The following is a 19,294-nucleotide window of genomic DNA, read 5'->3' on the forward strand; positions in this document are numbered from 1 at the left end:
TTAGGTATTTTTTTCAGAACAAGAAGAGCTTTCTTTAGATACAGTTTTTTTGGTCATATGGCAAAAAAATATTTTACTTAAAAAAGCTAATGGACAAAAAGACAGCTAAATTAATTATAATATTTGTATTGAGTGCTTTTATGTTTATGCTTTTTTTGTAAGTTTTAGGACAATAAGTACAAATAGCCTATTGCTATTTCAAAACATTTTTTATTTTCAAATCTGGTCCCATGTCCTAATTGGGACATCTTTGAAGCTGGCTAATTCAAGTTACCCCCATCAAACCATATATTGGTTGGCATTTTTATACTTCCCATGCACTAATTCCACCACTGGACTTTGTCAAAGTTTGTGGTCATTTGTTGTGTATTTTTTAATAGACATTGTAATTCAGGTATGCATTTATAGCTCCTGTTATATGTCACAACCAAACATGTGTTCATTTTCTCCTGAGTACAGTGATGCCACCCATGCATGGGTTTGTTGGGTTGTTTGGAGGCTAAAAAGCCACATTTGGAAAGGTGTACATTTTTCAATGTAGAGTTTTGCCATATGATTATCCTACCCCCATGTCCTATTTTGGACTTCTTAGAAGCTGTACAATTCAATTTTCCGCATGAAACCATATATTTTTTTAAAGTAGACACCCCAGGGTATTTCAAATGCTATTATTTTAACTTTTTCCATGCCAGGATCTTTGGGAAGATGCAGTTCTACTTATATACTTACTCATATTAATAAACTTTTTTATTTTTGGACTTAAAAATGTGGTAATTCCCTTGATGGTGATGTCATTGGATAATAATTACTTAATTGGGTGGGGTGTTAGGGGTTGTTCTGCAGTATGCTTTAAATGCAGCATTTTCTCAGAGCCAGAATAACGCTCCGTGGGGCAATAGTCAATGTGCCAATTTGACCCCCTTCTTTAACTCAAAGATGTGTGGAACTACAATTTAAGATTAGGACAAAAACTTTTTTTTTTTTTTTTAATTGTTAGTCCGTAAGAGGACGGTAATTTACGATAATAAAGTTAAAAAAGTCCTGGTATGTAATATATACTATATATTTTGTATTAAAATTAATATAGGCTTGTTAGGAGTCTCCAGAGGATGAAAAATAATCTATTTTCAGAACCAAATCAACAGGAAAAAATAGAAAACTGATACAGAGCTTGAGCACGCTCCTATGCCTTAATTGTTCTCATTGATGTGGCATTGTTTCAGATTGCTTTTTTTTAAATGAATACAGCAATCGTGTTTTAATTGATTATAGTGCTTTGAGCAGGTTGTTTGTTATACAAGAATATTGAACACTATATCTTAAGTGACTATGGGAAATATAATATCTGCTATTACAAATGTATTATTAATGTGACATTGTTTTGAATATTATTGGAATCATAACCACCAGCCTTGGCGTTGTTGCTCTATAGTCATGCAAAATGCTGCTTTTTATATTTTGCTACTTCTTTACTTCTGTAAAGCCAGGGGTGATAAGTCCATTGTTGTATGCTGCAAAAAACAATATCACAATAATCTTTTATGCACCCAAATGCCATTTTTAAAATATATATATATATAATTAAACTCATAGACATCTCAAATCTGAAGATTTTTAATGTGATTGAAAAATAATGAAATATTTATATTAATTGTATGGATGTACTTATACTAAGACAGGGTTTCATCCCTGGCCGTGTAGATCATCATAATCAGTATACAGAAGGCCATTAAGGTGGTGTGCCATATTGTCTCTGATTTTGACATTTTTTGATCCATTGTATTGTTATATTAGGAAAATACTTTGCTGTCAAAGACTATATAGACGTCACGCTTACATGTACCTCTTGCTTCCTCACACTGGTTTCCCTTACTCTTCATCTGTTCTGAACTTATGAATTAATTAAACCACAAGATGCTTCCAAGTTGCCCAGGAGGATGTTAGGTGACATGCAAGCTCCGACTCCATTAAGTGGTATATTAATGAAAAAAAGCCATGAATAATTTAATAAAAGGAAATGAGGCTCCTGCAACACCCTATTAACCAAGAGTTGGGCAACAATCGACCTCCCTTTTAACCCACCCGGTGAGCAGTGACGCATGGGGTAACAATATAAGACTCAAAGGGGTATAGGTCCCAACTATACCCCCCTCACCTTCATCCCTGAGATGCAATGTTTGATAGGTAATAGAGAGTTGGCCCATGCTTAAAGCCGTTGCCATAGTGTTTCTGGAGCAGTTCAAGTTCCAGAACATTCCAGAGACGGAGCAGCATGGCTTCATATGCTTTTCCTGCCAACTTTGGTGATATGCCTAAACAAATGTATAGTAACCAATGTATTAAGAGCTTTTAGCTGTCAAAGCAATTGAACCATGTTTATAACGGCTTTTCTCTGGATAATTCACTACATAAACCAATAAAGTGTTTCTTCTGATTACTCTATTCTCAGCAATTCTTTCATCACAATGACTCCAGGTTTTCCTTGATAAATATATAGACCATTGTGTGTGACAATAACGTACTTTTAAAGCAATATTACTCATGTGATGTCTGGATAATTACATTGTGACTGTGTTTTATTAAAGGTGTTTTGATTCATTAGAGACATTAAGTCAAACTCATTTCCCCCCACACACTGTATTTAATGCACGTTTAAGCTCGGGAATACTACAGAGAGCAGTACATAGGAAACCTCTAATCTAAAATCAATATTGTGATAAACATAAATTGTGCTAATTACATTGCAAGAGTAAAATGACTGATCTCTTAAGAAGCGAATTAGCTACTTATGTAGTTTAATGTGCAGTAAGTCTTAAATTAATGGCAGAAATGTGTACGCTCCATAGCATAAACTGACCAGAATGCAATGTCTGCTAATTGTCCTATCAAGGATATATGAAATGCATCATCGGAACACATTCTTTACTAGGATTTATGTGTATCAAAAATGTGTAAGAAAATGATCTTGTTTGTACAGACACAAGAGACACTATATCAAAAATGTCATAATTACTCACACACCCCTTGTTTTTTGTAAATTACTGTATCTCTCCCAAGTGTGCTTCTCAAAAATAATCAAAACAGATTCTGTCCAATTTATAATGGTATCCCCTTTCCATTACTGTGTTGTTGGTATGCCTTTGAGACACACTTTTGGTTGATTTTTTGGATCTACTAATGCACCTGTTTGTAGACTCTCTGGCAATAGCTTAATAGCTCGATTTGCAATAAACTTCAAATATACAGGTTGCAAAAATGAATTGATTATGTCAGCATGAAAGACATAACAAGAAAGTGTTCATTAGTATACAAGTATTCTTTGTCATAATAATATATAATATATATATATATATAGAGAGAGAGAGAGAGAGAGAGAAACTTATGAAAAGAAAGTAAATGATATGCCTCCCTAATTAAATTTTTGTTGAATGATGAATTCTAATGAACAACTAAATTTAAAGTAAACTTAGAAACAGTACATTCTTACAAGCTTCCCCTACATACATCAACTCTGTGTATGTCTAACTGTTTCATGTCAAAATTGGCTGTGGAACATTAGGTGTTAAGTTTACGTTAACAAGTAACTGAGCTCATAATTGTTGAACTTTCATCCGGCAATTATCTATTATGGTGCAAACTGGTGAAAAAAATGATCTTAGGGAATTGACCCCAAAAGTTGTTTTTAAGCTACATGGGTCATGTGTCCCTGGTCTAAGTATCCCTTGGCACCATAGGGTACTAATTATCCTGCTTGTCTCACAGAAACCAATTATGTAGAAAAGTTATCTGTTTACAAATTATTCCAGTATGTAAATTTAATTGATTTCAAAATGCAAATGGTATTATTAATATACGCTAAAAGTCATAAGCAAAATAGGAAATAATTCAATGTCCTGCATTACGAATGGGTTCCCTAATGAGAACAGTGAAAATAAATGAATGTTCAAATATAGTAATGAGCAGGAAGCACCAAGTTATCCAAAAGAGCTCATATATTTTATATTGGGTACCAAACAATAACAACAACTAAAGGCAACTTATTGTCATTTCAATATAGGGCAAGATATATAATTATCAGGATTAACTGTACACACACTCAGTATTATATATAGGTTACAGTCCCAATACACAGATTTTTTGCTTTTTTCACAGATTATCCCACAAAATAATTTGTAGTTTTAATAAAGGTTACATTTTAAATAATGAAGGAATACCTTATGTTTTCATTATTTTCAGTTGAGTGGTATATGGGAATAAATGGTCATCTGTTTGTTAGCTATGCTTGGAGAATAGAACACCTATGAAAATTGGCACAGAAAAGGTAAATGTCACATTACACAATGGAAAGCTCTCAGGTCTTGTGCTGAGAACAAATACTTCTGATTCTTCTTCCCTGCGGGAAAATAGATTGGCATTTGTTACTCTCTTCCATTAGATGTACCAGGCTCCCCAAAACAACAAAAACTATTATTAGCTTTTTCTTCCAGAGTGGAACATAACAGGCATTCCAGCCCTCATTAATATGACTTGTTTTTCCAGGTTACTCTTTAATTGGAGCTGCCAAGTCTTGGTGGCCATCAATATGTTTTGGCAAATTTAAGAAAAGCCTTTGTGTTCTTTTTGGGCATAATTTTTTGACTTGCAACTCTCCCATGGATACCATTTTTGCCTTGTGGAATTGTGAACACCAATCAAAGCGAGGCCTACTTTATATGTTAGTCTAGATTCTTTTGTGACCTCCTTGATGAGTCATTAATGGACTCTTGGAGCAATGTTGGTGGGCTTAACACTGTTGGGAAGGTTCATCACTCACCACAGGGTTTCTCCATTTGTAGATAATGGCGCTCACTGTAGTTTGCTGGAGTCTCAGAGCCTAAGAATAGGCTTTGTAACTCTTTCCAGACTGATAGATGTCAATCACATCTGTTCTTGAATTTCATCATGTGCTGCTTTGTGAGATCTTTTAATCTACTTCACTTTGCAAGATAGGTTGTGCTTCATTGATGTTTAGATTCAACACGTATAAGGCTACTAATGTTATTTTGAAAGCTTAGAAGGAAGATGATGCTGTATATAAGTATCCTGAAACACACCACTGGATGTAAAGAGAAAGGAAATATTTGTAGTCTCTCAGCAGCTATATGAGATTATTTTGTGGCAATAGCAATGAACCAATCATTGATGCCTATATGTTCAACTGAAGACCATATTTATGATAGAACGTAGGGTACAATTAACAGAAAGAACAATTTTACTGATGTTGATAGAAGTAATAATAATTTAAAAGTTCCAAAGTGGTTTTTTTTACCAGGAGATACTGCTTACAATGAATATGCCAAATCACTTCACTCCATGTTGGTTGAATGGCTCTATAAATTAAACCCAAATTAAACCAATTTTCAGTACTGTGAAATAATCATATTGAACCACTTGACACCATCAGACTGCAACCCCATGCTGTGGCAAAATTCCTAATCTCATTAATCCAAAATTGCATAGTGTTTCCGTGGAGGCACTCGTGATCCATGTGATGGCATTGAAGAGAAAACAACACAGCAGGAATAGGGTGGCTAATAATGCACACTAAAGCTCAAGGACAAGGTCTGCAACATCTGCACATAGACTTCTGTTGTAGACTGAGGACATGAGGTATGTCCCATGAGAATGATTTAGGGCTTGATTTTATTATAATTTGTCAAATCCTTCATTTTATAGTTTTGTTCACTAAATAAATCAATTTGACTGTGTTCTCAGATTAAAATAAGCAATCCACAAGTAATGAAATCCCAGTTTATGTGTATACCATTGAAAATGGTATCTTAACTTCTCTTTCTCAAGTTCTCCATGATTACGCCCCTGCTATCATATCTCTGCCCTGTTAAGTTGCTGATTGTTGTTGTTTGGTTCAGGGAGTATTTGTAAAGGTGGATGAGAAGATAGAAGAAGGAAATAGATTACAAAATGCCGGCATTGCCACAGGCTGCTACAGATCTCAGCTCCCATGAGGTTAATTTATAACTAACTAACTACTAACTATAACTCACTATAGTATATCCAAATCAGTTATACTGAACATAAGCTATAAGTATTTAGAATTGATACACTAAAAGTTTCTGTGCATGGTATGGGTGTCGATAGACAATACCCAAAGGAAATATTGTGGAAGCCAGCACTGAAATGGGATCTTATACAATAATAAAGCATTCATTTATTGTGACATATGAAAGGTGGTGGTCAACATTTTGGCTAACCCATACACTGCATCCTTTCCATGCACCTTTATTTAGGGTATGGTTATAAAAAAAGGACCTGTGAAAAATGCTAGAAGTTATCAGAAATGCAAATGTGGCATTTCTAAAGCTTAATGTGAATGTTTGTGCATCAGACAACAACAACAGAAGTGGCAATTAGAATTCAAGCACAGATTCAAAGCTCATTCTGTCTGTCAGATATGACATTTTTTAAGTAACAGCATAAGCTTCTAGCACACGAACGACACTCCTACTAGTATTTTATTGCTGTAGATCCACTGCCAACATCAAACATAGGTTTCATAGTACTGCTTACATTTCGTGGTGACAAAGATTTATGTTTGATAGTACCTCCAAGTGGAGAATTTTCTTACATATCATACAGAGGTACAATAACACTGTTAATTGCATATCATTTTTAAAGACCTGTTCTAGCTCTATTTTAGGAAATAAATTGCAGACTTGAATATAAATAAATGAGACTCTAAGAACTTGAAAGTTGTAATCAAGATCCTTTAGAATTGCACTAAATTGTTGCAATCAGTGAAAATAAAACTGGAAAAATTGCCTTACATCTCTGCATCAGACATCAAGTTAAAAATCAGAGGTCAGACTTAACAGTATGGGTCACATATAGTTATAAGCGAAAAATAAATGGGCCAAGAGGGTGCCTTAAAGACGTTTCTCCCCATGCTTTGTAACTTAAAGCACGGTGCCTGCTGGGAAAAAATCAAGCATTTCATTTATGTAATTACGGAACACTTTTCAGTTAACATCCATTTTCTCATATATTTCCATAGTGTTTCAGTGCCATTTTCTGCTTGAATAAAAATATAAACTTAAATATTCCTTAAGGTATATAACTGAATAAAAAACTAAATGAAAATGTATTATATGTTGTTTTTTGGGACCCATGAGTTTATTTTAGTAAGCCAAAAAAAAAAAAACTCCTGCTTTAGTCTCTAAATCCCATAGTCTCTTTTTCCTACCCTGATGTCCATCTTTTCCATAATGTCAAAATGTTTGATGAATATGAGTACATCACACTGTTCTACAGTTACAATATGTGTATAATATGTATAGAAATAGCAGAAATTGTGTTTATAAAATAAATTGTGTAAATAAAATACATTATTCTTTTCATAAGGGCCTTAGTTACATTAATAAAATAATAACTGGAGATCACAAAGTCACATAACAAATGCAGCCTTAGCCACACCTTGAATTCCACTAAAACAGAGGTGCTGTCTTTGGCTGTTGGAAATTTTGGCAGGTATGATACATTGTGGTTGGTCATGTAATATTGGACTGTATTTGAAACTTTACAACCTTAAAAAAAGTTGCCATTGGACAATGCCCGGACAGTACTGTAGTTCTGCACTTATTTCCATTCAAACATTTTCTCCCTCAGCCTTTTTATATTGGAATTGTTACCATCATGCTTATTTCATCTACTTAATTAGTATCTTAGACTATGTCCAATGAAATCAGACACATATTCCCATTCATATGGGAATGCTTTGAATTATGTAGCACATAATCTCATTGGTTTGCCGCCTTTCCCTTGACACACATTGATAATGTCATTAGAGTTTTCACTATTGCAAACAATCCCACGAAGATATTTCACTGTTAGCTTTCTAATATGACTGATATTCCTAATAATCTTTTTTATAATATAAAAGCATTTACCATATGAAAGCAAAGCTGTTTAACCTTTTTATCCTATTATGGAAATCCAATTCTTTATCTCCCAGTTCCATTCCTTTTATTCCCTGTATCTATTTGATGGGTAGTGGCACCAGCAGAAATTCAAAAAAAGACCACATGAATGCTTTTGTTATTAATTTTAATCTGCTATATTCATAGCAATGCTGCCCTGTCTATGATACTTTAATTTTAGCTCTATACTAACTTTTTGCAGTATCACTGTTGCATAATGAACATATGTTAAAACAAAAGAAAACAGATACAATACTATCAGTAATGTTCTGAAAACTACTAAAACTTTTGAGTGCAATTAAAAGGAGACAAACCCTTTTGATCACTATAACACAAAGAGATTTTTCTCTAAAATGCCCTTTATAGGAATTCTTTCAACCCTTCCTTTATAGGAAAATGATACTACAGAACTCGCATGTATGTACATTTTATTTATTGAGTGCTAATAGATTTACTTAAAACTTTAAAGTTTACATTATAAAAATGGGAGGTCCAATAAGTGCCTCCAAAAATAGTCTATAGACCTTTTCATTGGAGTACAATAGGCATGAATACATTAAGAAAGGAGGTTACTGCCCTGTCCTATAAATAGACACCTAGGGTTTTCACATGCACTCAGAATGAGGACACAAGTTGGAGTAAAATTATAGAAGTGTATATTTCACATTTATGTGTGACTGAAATAAACCTAGATTAGCATGAACTCGACTGCAACACAATTGGGGGAAAAAAAGAAAATCTGTGGTTTATTAATCACCGAAATGCATGTGTGATAAGTTTCTTCCAACTCACAATTTTCTCCTTGCCTTCTCAACGAGGGCAGATGAAATGCGTTCCCCATCCATAATTAAAAATATAAAATAAACATTTAAACATTTCCCCAGAATCCCATATTAACCAATAGACATTAATGGTTAATGAGCCCCAAGGGTGCACAAAATATAGTCAATGTACCTCATGTTTTTTTATGCGCCATGTAAAAAACCAATACAGTTGCCCTACAATGAAGCATACATTCAAATGTGTTTTTAGTAGTAATACCCAATACCAACACATTTAATATATCAGCACATTCTAGTGTTCTTTTAAATACATATAGAATCCAGAAAAATAATTATTCAGGGCACACACTTTCATGGTTGCAATCCCTCTGCTGTATAACAGAATATTCCAAAAAGTTACTTGGCAGGAAATAGTATAATTAAGAAAGTGTAGTTATCACCTGCCTTCAGCACTATACCAATATACAGTATATAGTACTTCATTACCGGTTTGCATAAAATAACAAAGAACTCAAAAATACAAAGAATTGGAGATCACCAAATGTATTTCTTCACAAACAAAAATCCAGCCACCTGCTTGTGTGTTTATGAGCCAAGTAAATGTGATGATCTATCTTTTAGGTAATGAGAGAATACAGTCAGCTATTGAAAAAACATGTAAATGGTGATGGATTATGTTGAACTGTGCAGAAGACTTTTATTAAACAACCTACAGACATCTTAGGCTCTAGAGACCTCTTTGGGCAAGACAATATGGCATTTTAATAGAAATACTCCTCCTTTTAGCATTTATGTCTGAGGCTATTGATGTTACATAGCCACAGGACTGACTCCAAGTCACTGAAGCCTGGAGCAAATCAGAGGCTGTTGACATGTACAAAATGGAACAATGAAATTGCAAATATTCCGCACAAGATACAAGTGTATACATACAATTTGCAGTTTTAAAATAGAAACTCTATTTAAAAAAACTAAATAATTGGGACCTTCATAGGTAATCTCCATTTATAACATGATTTAATATTACTTCTGTGTGTATGTGTTAATACATGCCCCCCAGCTGTCCCGATTTAGGCGGGACAGTCCAGATTTTGGGTCTCTGTCCCGCTTTGCAGGGGCAGAGGAAGGGTAAGGCGAAATCCGTACTCACCTCAGGTGCAGCTGCGGGGGGCACACAGCCGCCCGATCAGCAGCTGCAGCCTAGCTGGGAGATCACAATCTCCATCTAGTCGGCTCAACATTAGGGAGCTCGAGGTCTGTCACTTTACTGCTCCCTAATCACTACCCACCGGCAAATAATGCCGAGCACGGGGAAATGGCATCATCCCACCGCTCTGCAGCAATAACCGGCGCGTAGTGATGAGGGAGTAGTAAAGTGAGGTCTGAAGTGACAGACCTTGTGCTCCCACCACAGGATGCAGGATACAGGATGGAGGCAGAAGGAAGAAGGATGAGGTGTAAGGGCAGTGTATGTGTATGTGTATGTATGTGTGTGTGTAAGGGCAGTGTATATGTGTGTGTGTATAAGGGTAGTGTACATGTATGTACATGTATGTGTACGTAAGGGCAATGTACATGTATGTGTGCGTAAGGACAATGTACATGTATATGTGTGTGTAAGGGCAGTGTATGTGTAAATGTGTGTGTGTGAGGGCAGTGTACATGTATGTGTGTGTGTAAGGGCAGTGTACATGTATATGTGTGTGTGTAAGGGCAGTGTATGTGTATATGTGTGTAAGGGCAGTGTACATGTATATGTGTTTGTGTGTAAGGGCAGTGTAAGTGTATATGTGTGTGTGTAGGGGCAGTGTATATTTATATGTGTGTAAGGGCAGTGTACATGTATATGTGTTTGTGTGTAAGGGCAGTGTAAGTGTATATGTGTGTGTGTGTAAAGGCAGTATATGTGTATATGTGTGTTCATGGGCAGATGTGAATAAGGGCAGTGTATGTGTATATGTGTGTTAATGGGCAGGTGTGTGTAAAGGCAGTGTGTAAGGATCCTGGGAGAGAGGCTAACATTAGCCTTTTTTAATTTAAAAAAATCTCTGCTGCTGTGGACCACTCTTCCAATGATACTCAGCCAGCATTACGGTGGACACCTGGCTGGCTAAGAATCATGGGGATTTTAGTTCACAGCTAGCATCTGCAACTTTACTGTTGCTGCACTTCCCTTGACGCTCAGCCAGCATCATGGAATCCAATTCAATGTGTTGGTTAATTTTAATATGCATGACTGTGCTGACAAAAACGAAGCGTGTTTTAAGTGGGGATGCAAGCGCGACATTGTAAAGTGCAATTGCTTGTATCGGTGAGTTCCACGAGATTTAAAAAAAAAATTGTCCCTCTTTCACAAATTGAAATGTTAGGAAGTATGGTTAATATAAGGCAACTTGTTGAATGCACAGTAAGTTAAGTGGCAACAGATAATATTCTTGGCTCTAATGTTGTTAATTGATCGATTAATTGCTTATGATGCATGTGTTAATTTTCAGTTAATTGACAATGGCAAACTGAATATAGATCTGTGTTACTTTTCATTGTTTGTGTGTCACCGACTACTACTTGTTAGTGTATATATATATATATATATATATATATATATATATGTATATATATATATATATATATAAAAATCTATCTATATATATATATATAGATATCTATATATTTTTTCTTTTTGTTTTTTTTCTTCTTTTGGCCGATATACAATTAAATATGTACTGTATATTGAAGTAATGCAGATAAATTAATCCCATATTCCAATAGCTCATTTTTAAGCATTAAATATTCTCATTACACCATTACCATATAGGTATAGCTGAAGTCACTGTGTATATATATATATTTACTTTTTATAGGTGGTTTGTGTCCACTGCTTATTCATGAGAAAGAGCGCCATCTCTGTTAATTTTATAACTACACACTCACAAAAGTTTACTTAGCAATATTTTTAAAACTCAAAAACTTAAAATTTAAAATAACCTAACACCTAAAAATGTGTCCATGTTATTCTTCCCTTCCCCAAGCAGATACTAAATCTAATCGCACATTTGTGACAGATAGCTCATTTAACTTTGGTTGACTGAGATGGATGCAAGGTGGACCTCATAGATCCTGTACTATTATATTAAACTCAGGGCTGCCCTCAGGGTTTACGGGGTAAGGAGCCTTTGTTCTCTTTTCTAGGAGGCAGCAAGCAGGGGTTCTGCTCTCCCTTATGCTCAGTGAATCCCTATGTGAGCGAGAGGAGCGGTAATTAGCGTCACTGCAGGGCCCCTAATTGTGTTGCCGAAGCCCCACTTGCTCAGGCCTAAGAGTGACCCTGCTTAAACTAATTTAATAATAAATAAATACATGCAATGTATCTTTGAACCATAAAACTATTATAATTTTTTCATTGACACCAATATTAATTATTTTTTTTTACATTTTTTTGGAGCTAGGCAATGCAGACTTTACTTTAACAGCTAAAATCCTAGGCTTTATTGCTAGGTACAGATTGCAAACATTTATTAAACCAATTCCCTAGCATACATGGCAGTGATTTTTTTTTAAACTAGCAGCCCGTCTTTTCTTCTAACCGTGAGCCAAATGCCACATTACTGGTGAATAATTCATGAACCGTCTAGTGTTTCTGTTTGATTCTGAATCATATATTGCAAGTCCCTCCCTGTGAGACAAGTCACTTCAAATAATCTAGTTTTGGAGTTCAAAGCTGGTATTTTAAGCAACCGGGGTGAACAGATTCATATTTAAAAGCTATTTATGAAAGTGCTGTTTGCGTGAGCACCTTTGCAAATAAATAAGATTTTTTATCTGTAAAAGTATCTAAACTGTGGTGGGAAAAGTGCTACCCGACAATAACATTCTGATCATAAATGTGCTTTTAAAACATGATAGAACAATCATGTAGAAAGTGGGACAATACATGTTTTGAAACCTTTTTGCCTTTAACATTTCACTTCAAAATATATAGGAAACAAATGACAAAAAGACAACAACATGTTTTTCTTTCAATTTTAGTGCCTTTTACAAACCAAAACAAAAAATAAACTACATCAAAAAAAGTCATGAAAGTTCTTTTTTATATATAATCCCACGTCTATGTTTCTCTAAAATCCAAGCAGAGTTTCAAAACAAGACAAACTATCTATATGCATTTATGAGAGTTTATACATTCTTGCATCGCCAAATTACAGTAATGTACCATTTAGACCAGTACAAACAAATGCACATACAAGGCCTCTGGAAATATATTGTAAAAGGTGTGTGCTTAAACCTGAATACAGTCAGTCTTGATTAAGACACATAAAATAAACCAATTTCGAAAAGAAAAATACCACGAGTATGGTATGCGTGTACTGTACACACACACACACACGGGCAAGAAAAAGAATTACCAGCATTCATGCATAAATTTGTCTTAAAATATTATATGTTCTTCGACTAAGTTACAATAATGAACAAACATAATCTATTTTAACTAATAACAGACAAATGATTGTAACGTTCTTGTCCATATAGAATCCAATCAATTAAATGGGACTGGAGGTATGATTTAGAGCTACTAAAAATCTGCTGATCTGCCTGAAGTTTGCCAAAGCGTACACTGACACTCCATAGTGCTACTGGGAAAATGTTTTGTGGACTGATGAATCTAAGGTTAACCGCTTGAGGAAAGTGCACAGCACTGTGTAGGGCTTAAAAACAATGGTGAACTACAGTGGATTATTGTGTGCGGCTGCTTAGTTGTCTCAGGGTCTGAAAAGCATACAATCATCAATCATTCCAGGATGATATCAGGATGGCTCTCTGCCAGCTGGAGCTCAGTAGAAGTTGGGTTATGCAACAGGACAATGACCCTAAACATCGAAGTAAATCTACTATAGAATGGCTTGGGGAAAAAAAAATCTGCCTTTTGGAGTGTCCTGATCAGAGCCCAGATCTGTGGAAGTGTTTACACCAGACATCCTAAGAATATGGTTGAGTTTAAGCAATTCTGTAGGAAGAATGGTCTAACTTCCTCTTGAATGTTGTACAGGTCTGATCCACAGCTATCGGAAAGGCTTGGTAGAGGTTATTGCCTCGAAAAGGAGGTTCAACCAGTTATTATATTTTTACGTTCACATACTTTTTCCACCAGCACTGTTAATGTTTAATGGATGTGTTCAATAAAGACATGAGCTCCAGTGAAGTTCCACAAAATGGCGGAGCTTCCTGGAAAAAATCAATTGCCGGCAGGGGAAAAAAAATGTTTGTACTAGGCACAGTGTTCGATGGGATATTTAAATTAAATTCTGCAAGGACATTTTGAACCGAATATTTAGCCATTCGACTGATTTACAAGTGTAAAGGAAGACACTTGGGCTGTCATTTTTATGCTATTATAATATGCTATTATATTAACCCCCCACACACTTTGGTTCCTGCTTGGAGGGGATGGTACACAGAGCCATTTGAAAGCCTTCTATGATAAGTGAACTGGCTATTGACTGTGGAAATGTAATTAGACTTGGATGATGAATAGAGCAATGTGTTAATGCCTTGCCCTGATGCTACACTAACCTCATTTAAGGTACAGCTTGGATGCTTTGAATAATGAGGCCCCAGGGTTGTAAGATTTATAGATGCCTTAAAATGATCTGATAGTCCACTAAAAAAGGTATTTTAGTTTCATCTGATTGTGGTTTTAAATATTATTATGAAGACCTTTTCCAACTGAACGTAATACACATGTTTCCTAAGAAAGTTAATTTTTAAATCAAGATTGTTAGTTTTATTAACAAATACAGAAAAGAGATTTAATGGTTAAATTCAAACATTCAAATTACAAACATTTTGCATCTTGTACTTGTACTCTGTTTTATTTCCAAGGAAACCACCAACACCTTATCCTGGTAGTTAATTGATTCCGTTTGTATGTACGCTACTAACAGAAAAAAGTTTTTTTTAAAAAAAGCATGTGAAAATATTATCCTACTGTTTACTTTTCTCTGAAAAAGCAACTGTTGACATAAATATTTAGATAACATATGTAAATCGTTTGAAGTCAGTCTATTTTATTTTGTGCATACAATTATTGCAGTAGTATGGTTTCTTGTAACCGTACTACTGCAATTATTGTGTGCACAAAATAAAATAAAATACAAATATCTAAATACAAATAGCATTCTTTCCCATAAATAGTTGACATTAAATGCTTTATTACAAATACTTTTTTTCTGGTTGTTCCTGATACTTTATCCACCTATCTTTAGACACAAGTACATAGCTATGTGATGGGCCCTCATCTCAAATCTCATCCAACAACTTCCCTCCCTCACCACACCAAATCCTGTATATATATTTTGTATATTGAACAAAATGTTACTGGCGATAACTCTTGTAAGTTAAACAGGCTGACGAAATGTATTCCCAGGAGCATGACGTAGCTCATTTGACTTGGTTATCCACTGTAATCTTCATATCTCCATGCAATAGGTGACAGGTTCTCCTCCTAGGCCCATCCCTTCACCGACTCACACAATACATTGCAGCACAAATTATGTTTATCTCATCACAATTTCTTAATTTGTACTTTCCTCCTCTTTATGATAGGTGACTAACATGTAGCAGATCGTATCACTGTCAAGAAAAATATTACATATAAATTAATCTGTGCAAAAAATGCTTACAACTGTCATCCTAGCAATACATTTCCCTTAACACGATCTTCTGAGTCTCTTTAAAACGCCTTTAAAACCATACTTATCAGCTTTCTTACTTTGCCAGGACACCTAACAGAGCATAACATTCTACGATTGTTTGCTCTAATTATATGGGCAAAATAGTGGTGTCACAATACTCCAACCATTTAACTCCCTGTCTAACCTATAATTTCATAAGCACACTGCCCTAGGAGTGTTGATGCTCTGGTCAGTACAGCCACATCAAATAATAAATTGATTGCAGCTTCTATCTCTCTAGTTTAAGACTATTGTCAGCTATTTAACTGCAAATATTTGTCTTATATTTTTCTTAATTTTCAGTAGCTTTGTCAATTTGGGAATACAAACATTCCATTTTAAAGACATCCTCCTTTTAATTGTTTTACCTTCAGAAATATCATGGATATCACTCATTTCATAGCTTAAGCCTTGCTAATAATAATGAGCTAATATCTGGGCTTGGGAGACATACAGAAACAAGATTCATAAGGCAGTTGCAAAGCCCATTGGAAATTGGGTGGCAGCGTGTGAATACATAATTCTTTGCAATTCTTTGCCATATATATATGGTGATCCTTGTGTCATAATCATATCTAGACATTTTATAAATTTAAATGTAAGGATAAAAACCATTTTCTTGGCCATTCCACTGGTAATAATGGTAATTACCTGGTCTGACAAACTCAATGTTTTAAAATACTCTATGTTGAAGGGGATGGCTGTTCGGCTCAGAATATATTTTAAAATCATCTGCCTAAGTGAAAATAAATTGCATGTTAAGTAGTTGGGTTAAAATTGCATCTTATTATTGGCTGTGCTGTAGAGCCTTTGTCAACTGTTAAGGAAAGCATTATGTTCAGACATTTCCAAGCTGTTTATTTTTAGCTAACTGGCATCTTAGTGCCTAAGATGGACACAAAGTGCATTGGATGTTGCCATGTTAATGCTAAAAGCTTTATTCCTCAGTTTTATTATGCAATTTGATTTTCTGATTGATTTTTAATCTTATCTTATATATATAGGAGAGTGATGTATGCATTGTTTTGTAGGTGGAGAGAACCATGAAAATATCAATCCAGGAAGTTATGACACAATCTATCAATGCCTATGTCAAGACTGAAAGGAAGGAGTGGGTTCTACAATGGCCTGGACAAGTGGTTTTGGCTTCTAGCATGGTGCATTGGACGATGGAAGTTTCAAAGGTAGCTGGCAAACCCCCCAAAAAAACAGCAACAATGTATACATTTTATTCCTGTCTCATCTCTGGCTGCAGCTAATTACTATGTACGCCTCTTGCATGGGTACAGTAGCACACATATTGAAGTCACTTAAGCAGCATTTTATCACATGTATGCTGGCAAACATAATAGGGCATACATGTTGCTGGCTGCTGCTATTCCCCTTGACTGTATGGGAGTTCTACTAAGCATATACATAAGAAACAGGCTGAAATATGTTCCCTGGTTTTATCAGAGGCAGCTGGGTAAGGAGTTAAAATCAAAAAGTTGAAAGTTGACTTTTTTTTGTCAAATTGAGCACTCGACTGTGAAATCCCAAACACTTGGCTTCATTTGAATTTACTATACTTTGAGTTGCTATACTTTCCATCACATTTATCTGGCTCACCTCAGACCTTGAGAGTCAGTCCAGTAACCTGTATATTTTAGCAAACAGGTCCATTTTACTTCAGTTAAAAACAGAAGCAAAACCATAAAGTGAGACGAGTCTATGGTTTTTATGATTATCTACCAGGTAAACAGGAAAATGGTCATATTCTTCTAGTACTCATCTATCGCACCTTGGAACTCAACCAGACACGCCCACTCCCCACACATTTTCCCCTTAAATGGGGGAGGGGGTCCCAGCCGGAACTCACACTCATGTGAGCAGGATTGTCCTCTGACATCAGTGGGACCAATCACTCGCCCACATTGTCAGATGGACCAACAACTAATGTCAGCAGGTATTCTTGCCCTCGTCCTGCAAGGGAAGGCTCCTAGTAGCCCAAAAGTACCCAGGTATGCTATCTATTGATAACTGTCGACTTTCATACAACACATTTGTTGTCATTATGTGGCAACCCTTATAAATGAAATATCTATAAAGGGTTACCCTGACTGATTTTAATAATTAATACAAAAGTAAAACATGGTGGCTTCCCAAATACTGACCATACTAGCATACATTCTGGCAGCTTTACAAGGAAGGAATGATAAAAATGAAGTAAACCTAGAACAGGTGAGTGAATGGTTTCCTTTTGTAAGAAAACTGTCAAAAGAAAATGCTTTCAAGACATACAATAGTCCCTAATTAAAACCTCAAAACTTTGTAAAAGCATTACACCACTCAAAAAACAAAGAATATAGACTGAGGATAAATTCAATGACCCAAAGATTCAATTTTTTTGGAAAATATTTAAAATAAGTACTCTATTTTCTAGTTAGTAAGCTTATTAACTTAGAACAAATCTGGCATTGTTTTGTTGCAATGCTCTTGACAACACAGCTCCTCAAGCACAGCTGCATACTTGCTTTTGTGTCATTCAACAGGACTCTAAACTGCGTAACAACAGTAAAATTAAACTTGATATGCAAAAACAGACTATTAAGTCTGAAACAACTGTTTTGAAGGATAATTGGATTTCTCTAAGTCAGAGTTTTTTTAGATAGGTATTTGTGTATCGCTAAAGTAGAAGAATATTTTTTTATTTTGTTCTGATCTGGTTGAATTTGTATCTGTTGTAGATGCACTGAACCATGCAAACTCTCAAAGTTGTTGCCAATTAGCATGCCGTTCAGAAAAAGGGGAAAAAATAAGACATTGAATAACCTTTAGCCTTGAGAAGGAAAAGTTGTACGGCTGGATTTAGATATGAAGTATTTTCAAGCACTCGGCCTCTATTAAGATATTCAATAGTTTTTAAATGTAGGTGTTATGTATGTATGTAAGCATATATGAACATGAATGTCTGTGTATACGTGTGTTTACATGAATGTGTATTTGTAAGTGTATTTGAGCTTGAATGTGTATGCCTCAGTATTTGTTAACATGGCTATATATGAGTAAGTATATGTGAGCATGAATGCCTATGCATAAGTGAATGTGAGCATGAATGTCTATGTATAAGTGTATCTGATCATAATGTGTATGCATTAGTGTGTGTTAACATGAATGTGTTTGTGATGTGTATGTAAAAGTGTTTGTATATACAAACATGTATCTGTAAGTATGTGTGTGTGTGAGCATAGATGTATATGTGTTTGTGTGTTACATACAGTATGTGTGGCAGACTGTATGTTAGGCAGAGTAAAAAGCAAAAACAGGCTGTTTGGGGATTAGGATGGCACATATAAGATGCTAGGAGTTAAAGGTGGCACTCACAAGCTGTCTGGGGGTAAAGGTGGCACAGTCGGACATGTTGCTTGGTGGTGGACCCCTGGGCTATTTTTTACCCCAGAGCACTGTGGTTTCTAGCTACATCCCTGCCTTGGGTGTTAATTTTAAAAAGAAATTCCGGTGCAAAATTTATTACCATAGCAATTACTTAAATTGTCAAATCCTCAGGAATATTTAATTAGTTGGTATGATGAGAAGATCACTTTTAAAATGTTTCGCTGGAATTTATTTTTATATAAATAACCCCCAACGTGCCCATAAAGTGGCCAAAAATATTGGCATACTGATTTGATGAGAGTATGAGTTATTTATTGCAATTAATAGTTTCTGGGTGAAGCGCTGCTCCCCTGAGTATCCGAATCACCTTCCTCTTTCTCTGGGCGTGGAAACAGCATTTGGCCACGCCCATTTCCTGCCTACTTTCCCTTAGATT

The 19,294-nt window shown here is 35.3% G+C and overlaps 1 protein-coding gene across 1 annotated transcript in view; it reads left to right on the top strand.

The window, feature by feature from the left end:
- LOC128492590 (dynein axonemal heavy chain 3-like) overlaps window positions 1-19,294 on the top strand; it is a 428,956-nt gene that overhangs the window by 163,778 nt on the left and 245,884 nt on the right. Inside the window, exon 25 of the mRNA XM_053465187.1 lies at window positions 16,515-16,667. Within this exon, the coding sequence (XP_053321162.1) occupies window positions 16,515-16,667 (153 nt within the window). The remainder of the gene's footprint in view (window positions 1-16,514; window positions 16,668-19,294) is intronic.

The sequence above is a fragment of the Spea bombifrons genome, chromosome 4, assembly GCF_027358695.1.
Source record: "Spea bombifrons isolate aSpeBom1 chromosome 4, aSpeBom1.2.pri, whole genome shotgun sequence".
In the NCBI taxonomy this organism is placed as follows: Eukaryota; Metazoa; Chordata; class Amphibia; order Anura; family Pelobatidae; genus Spea; species Spea bombifrons.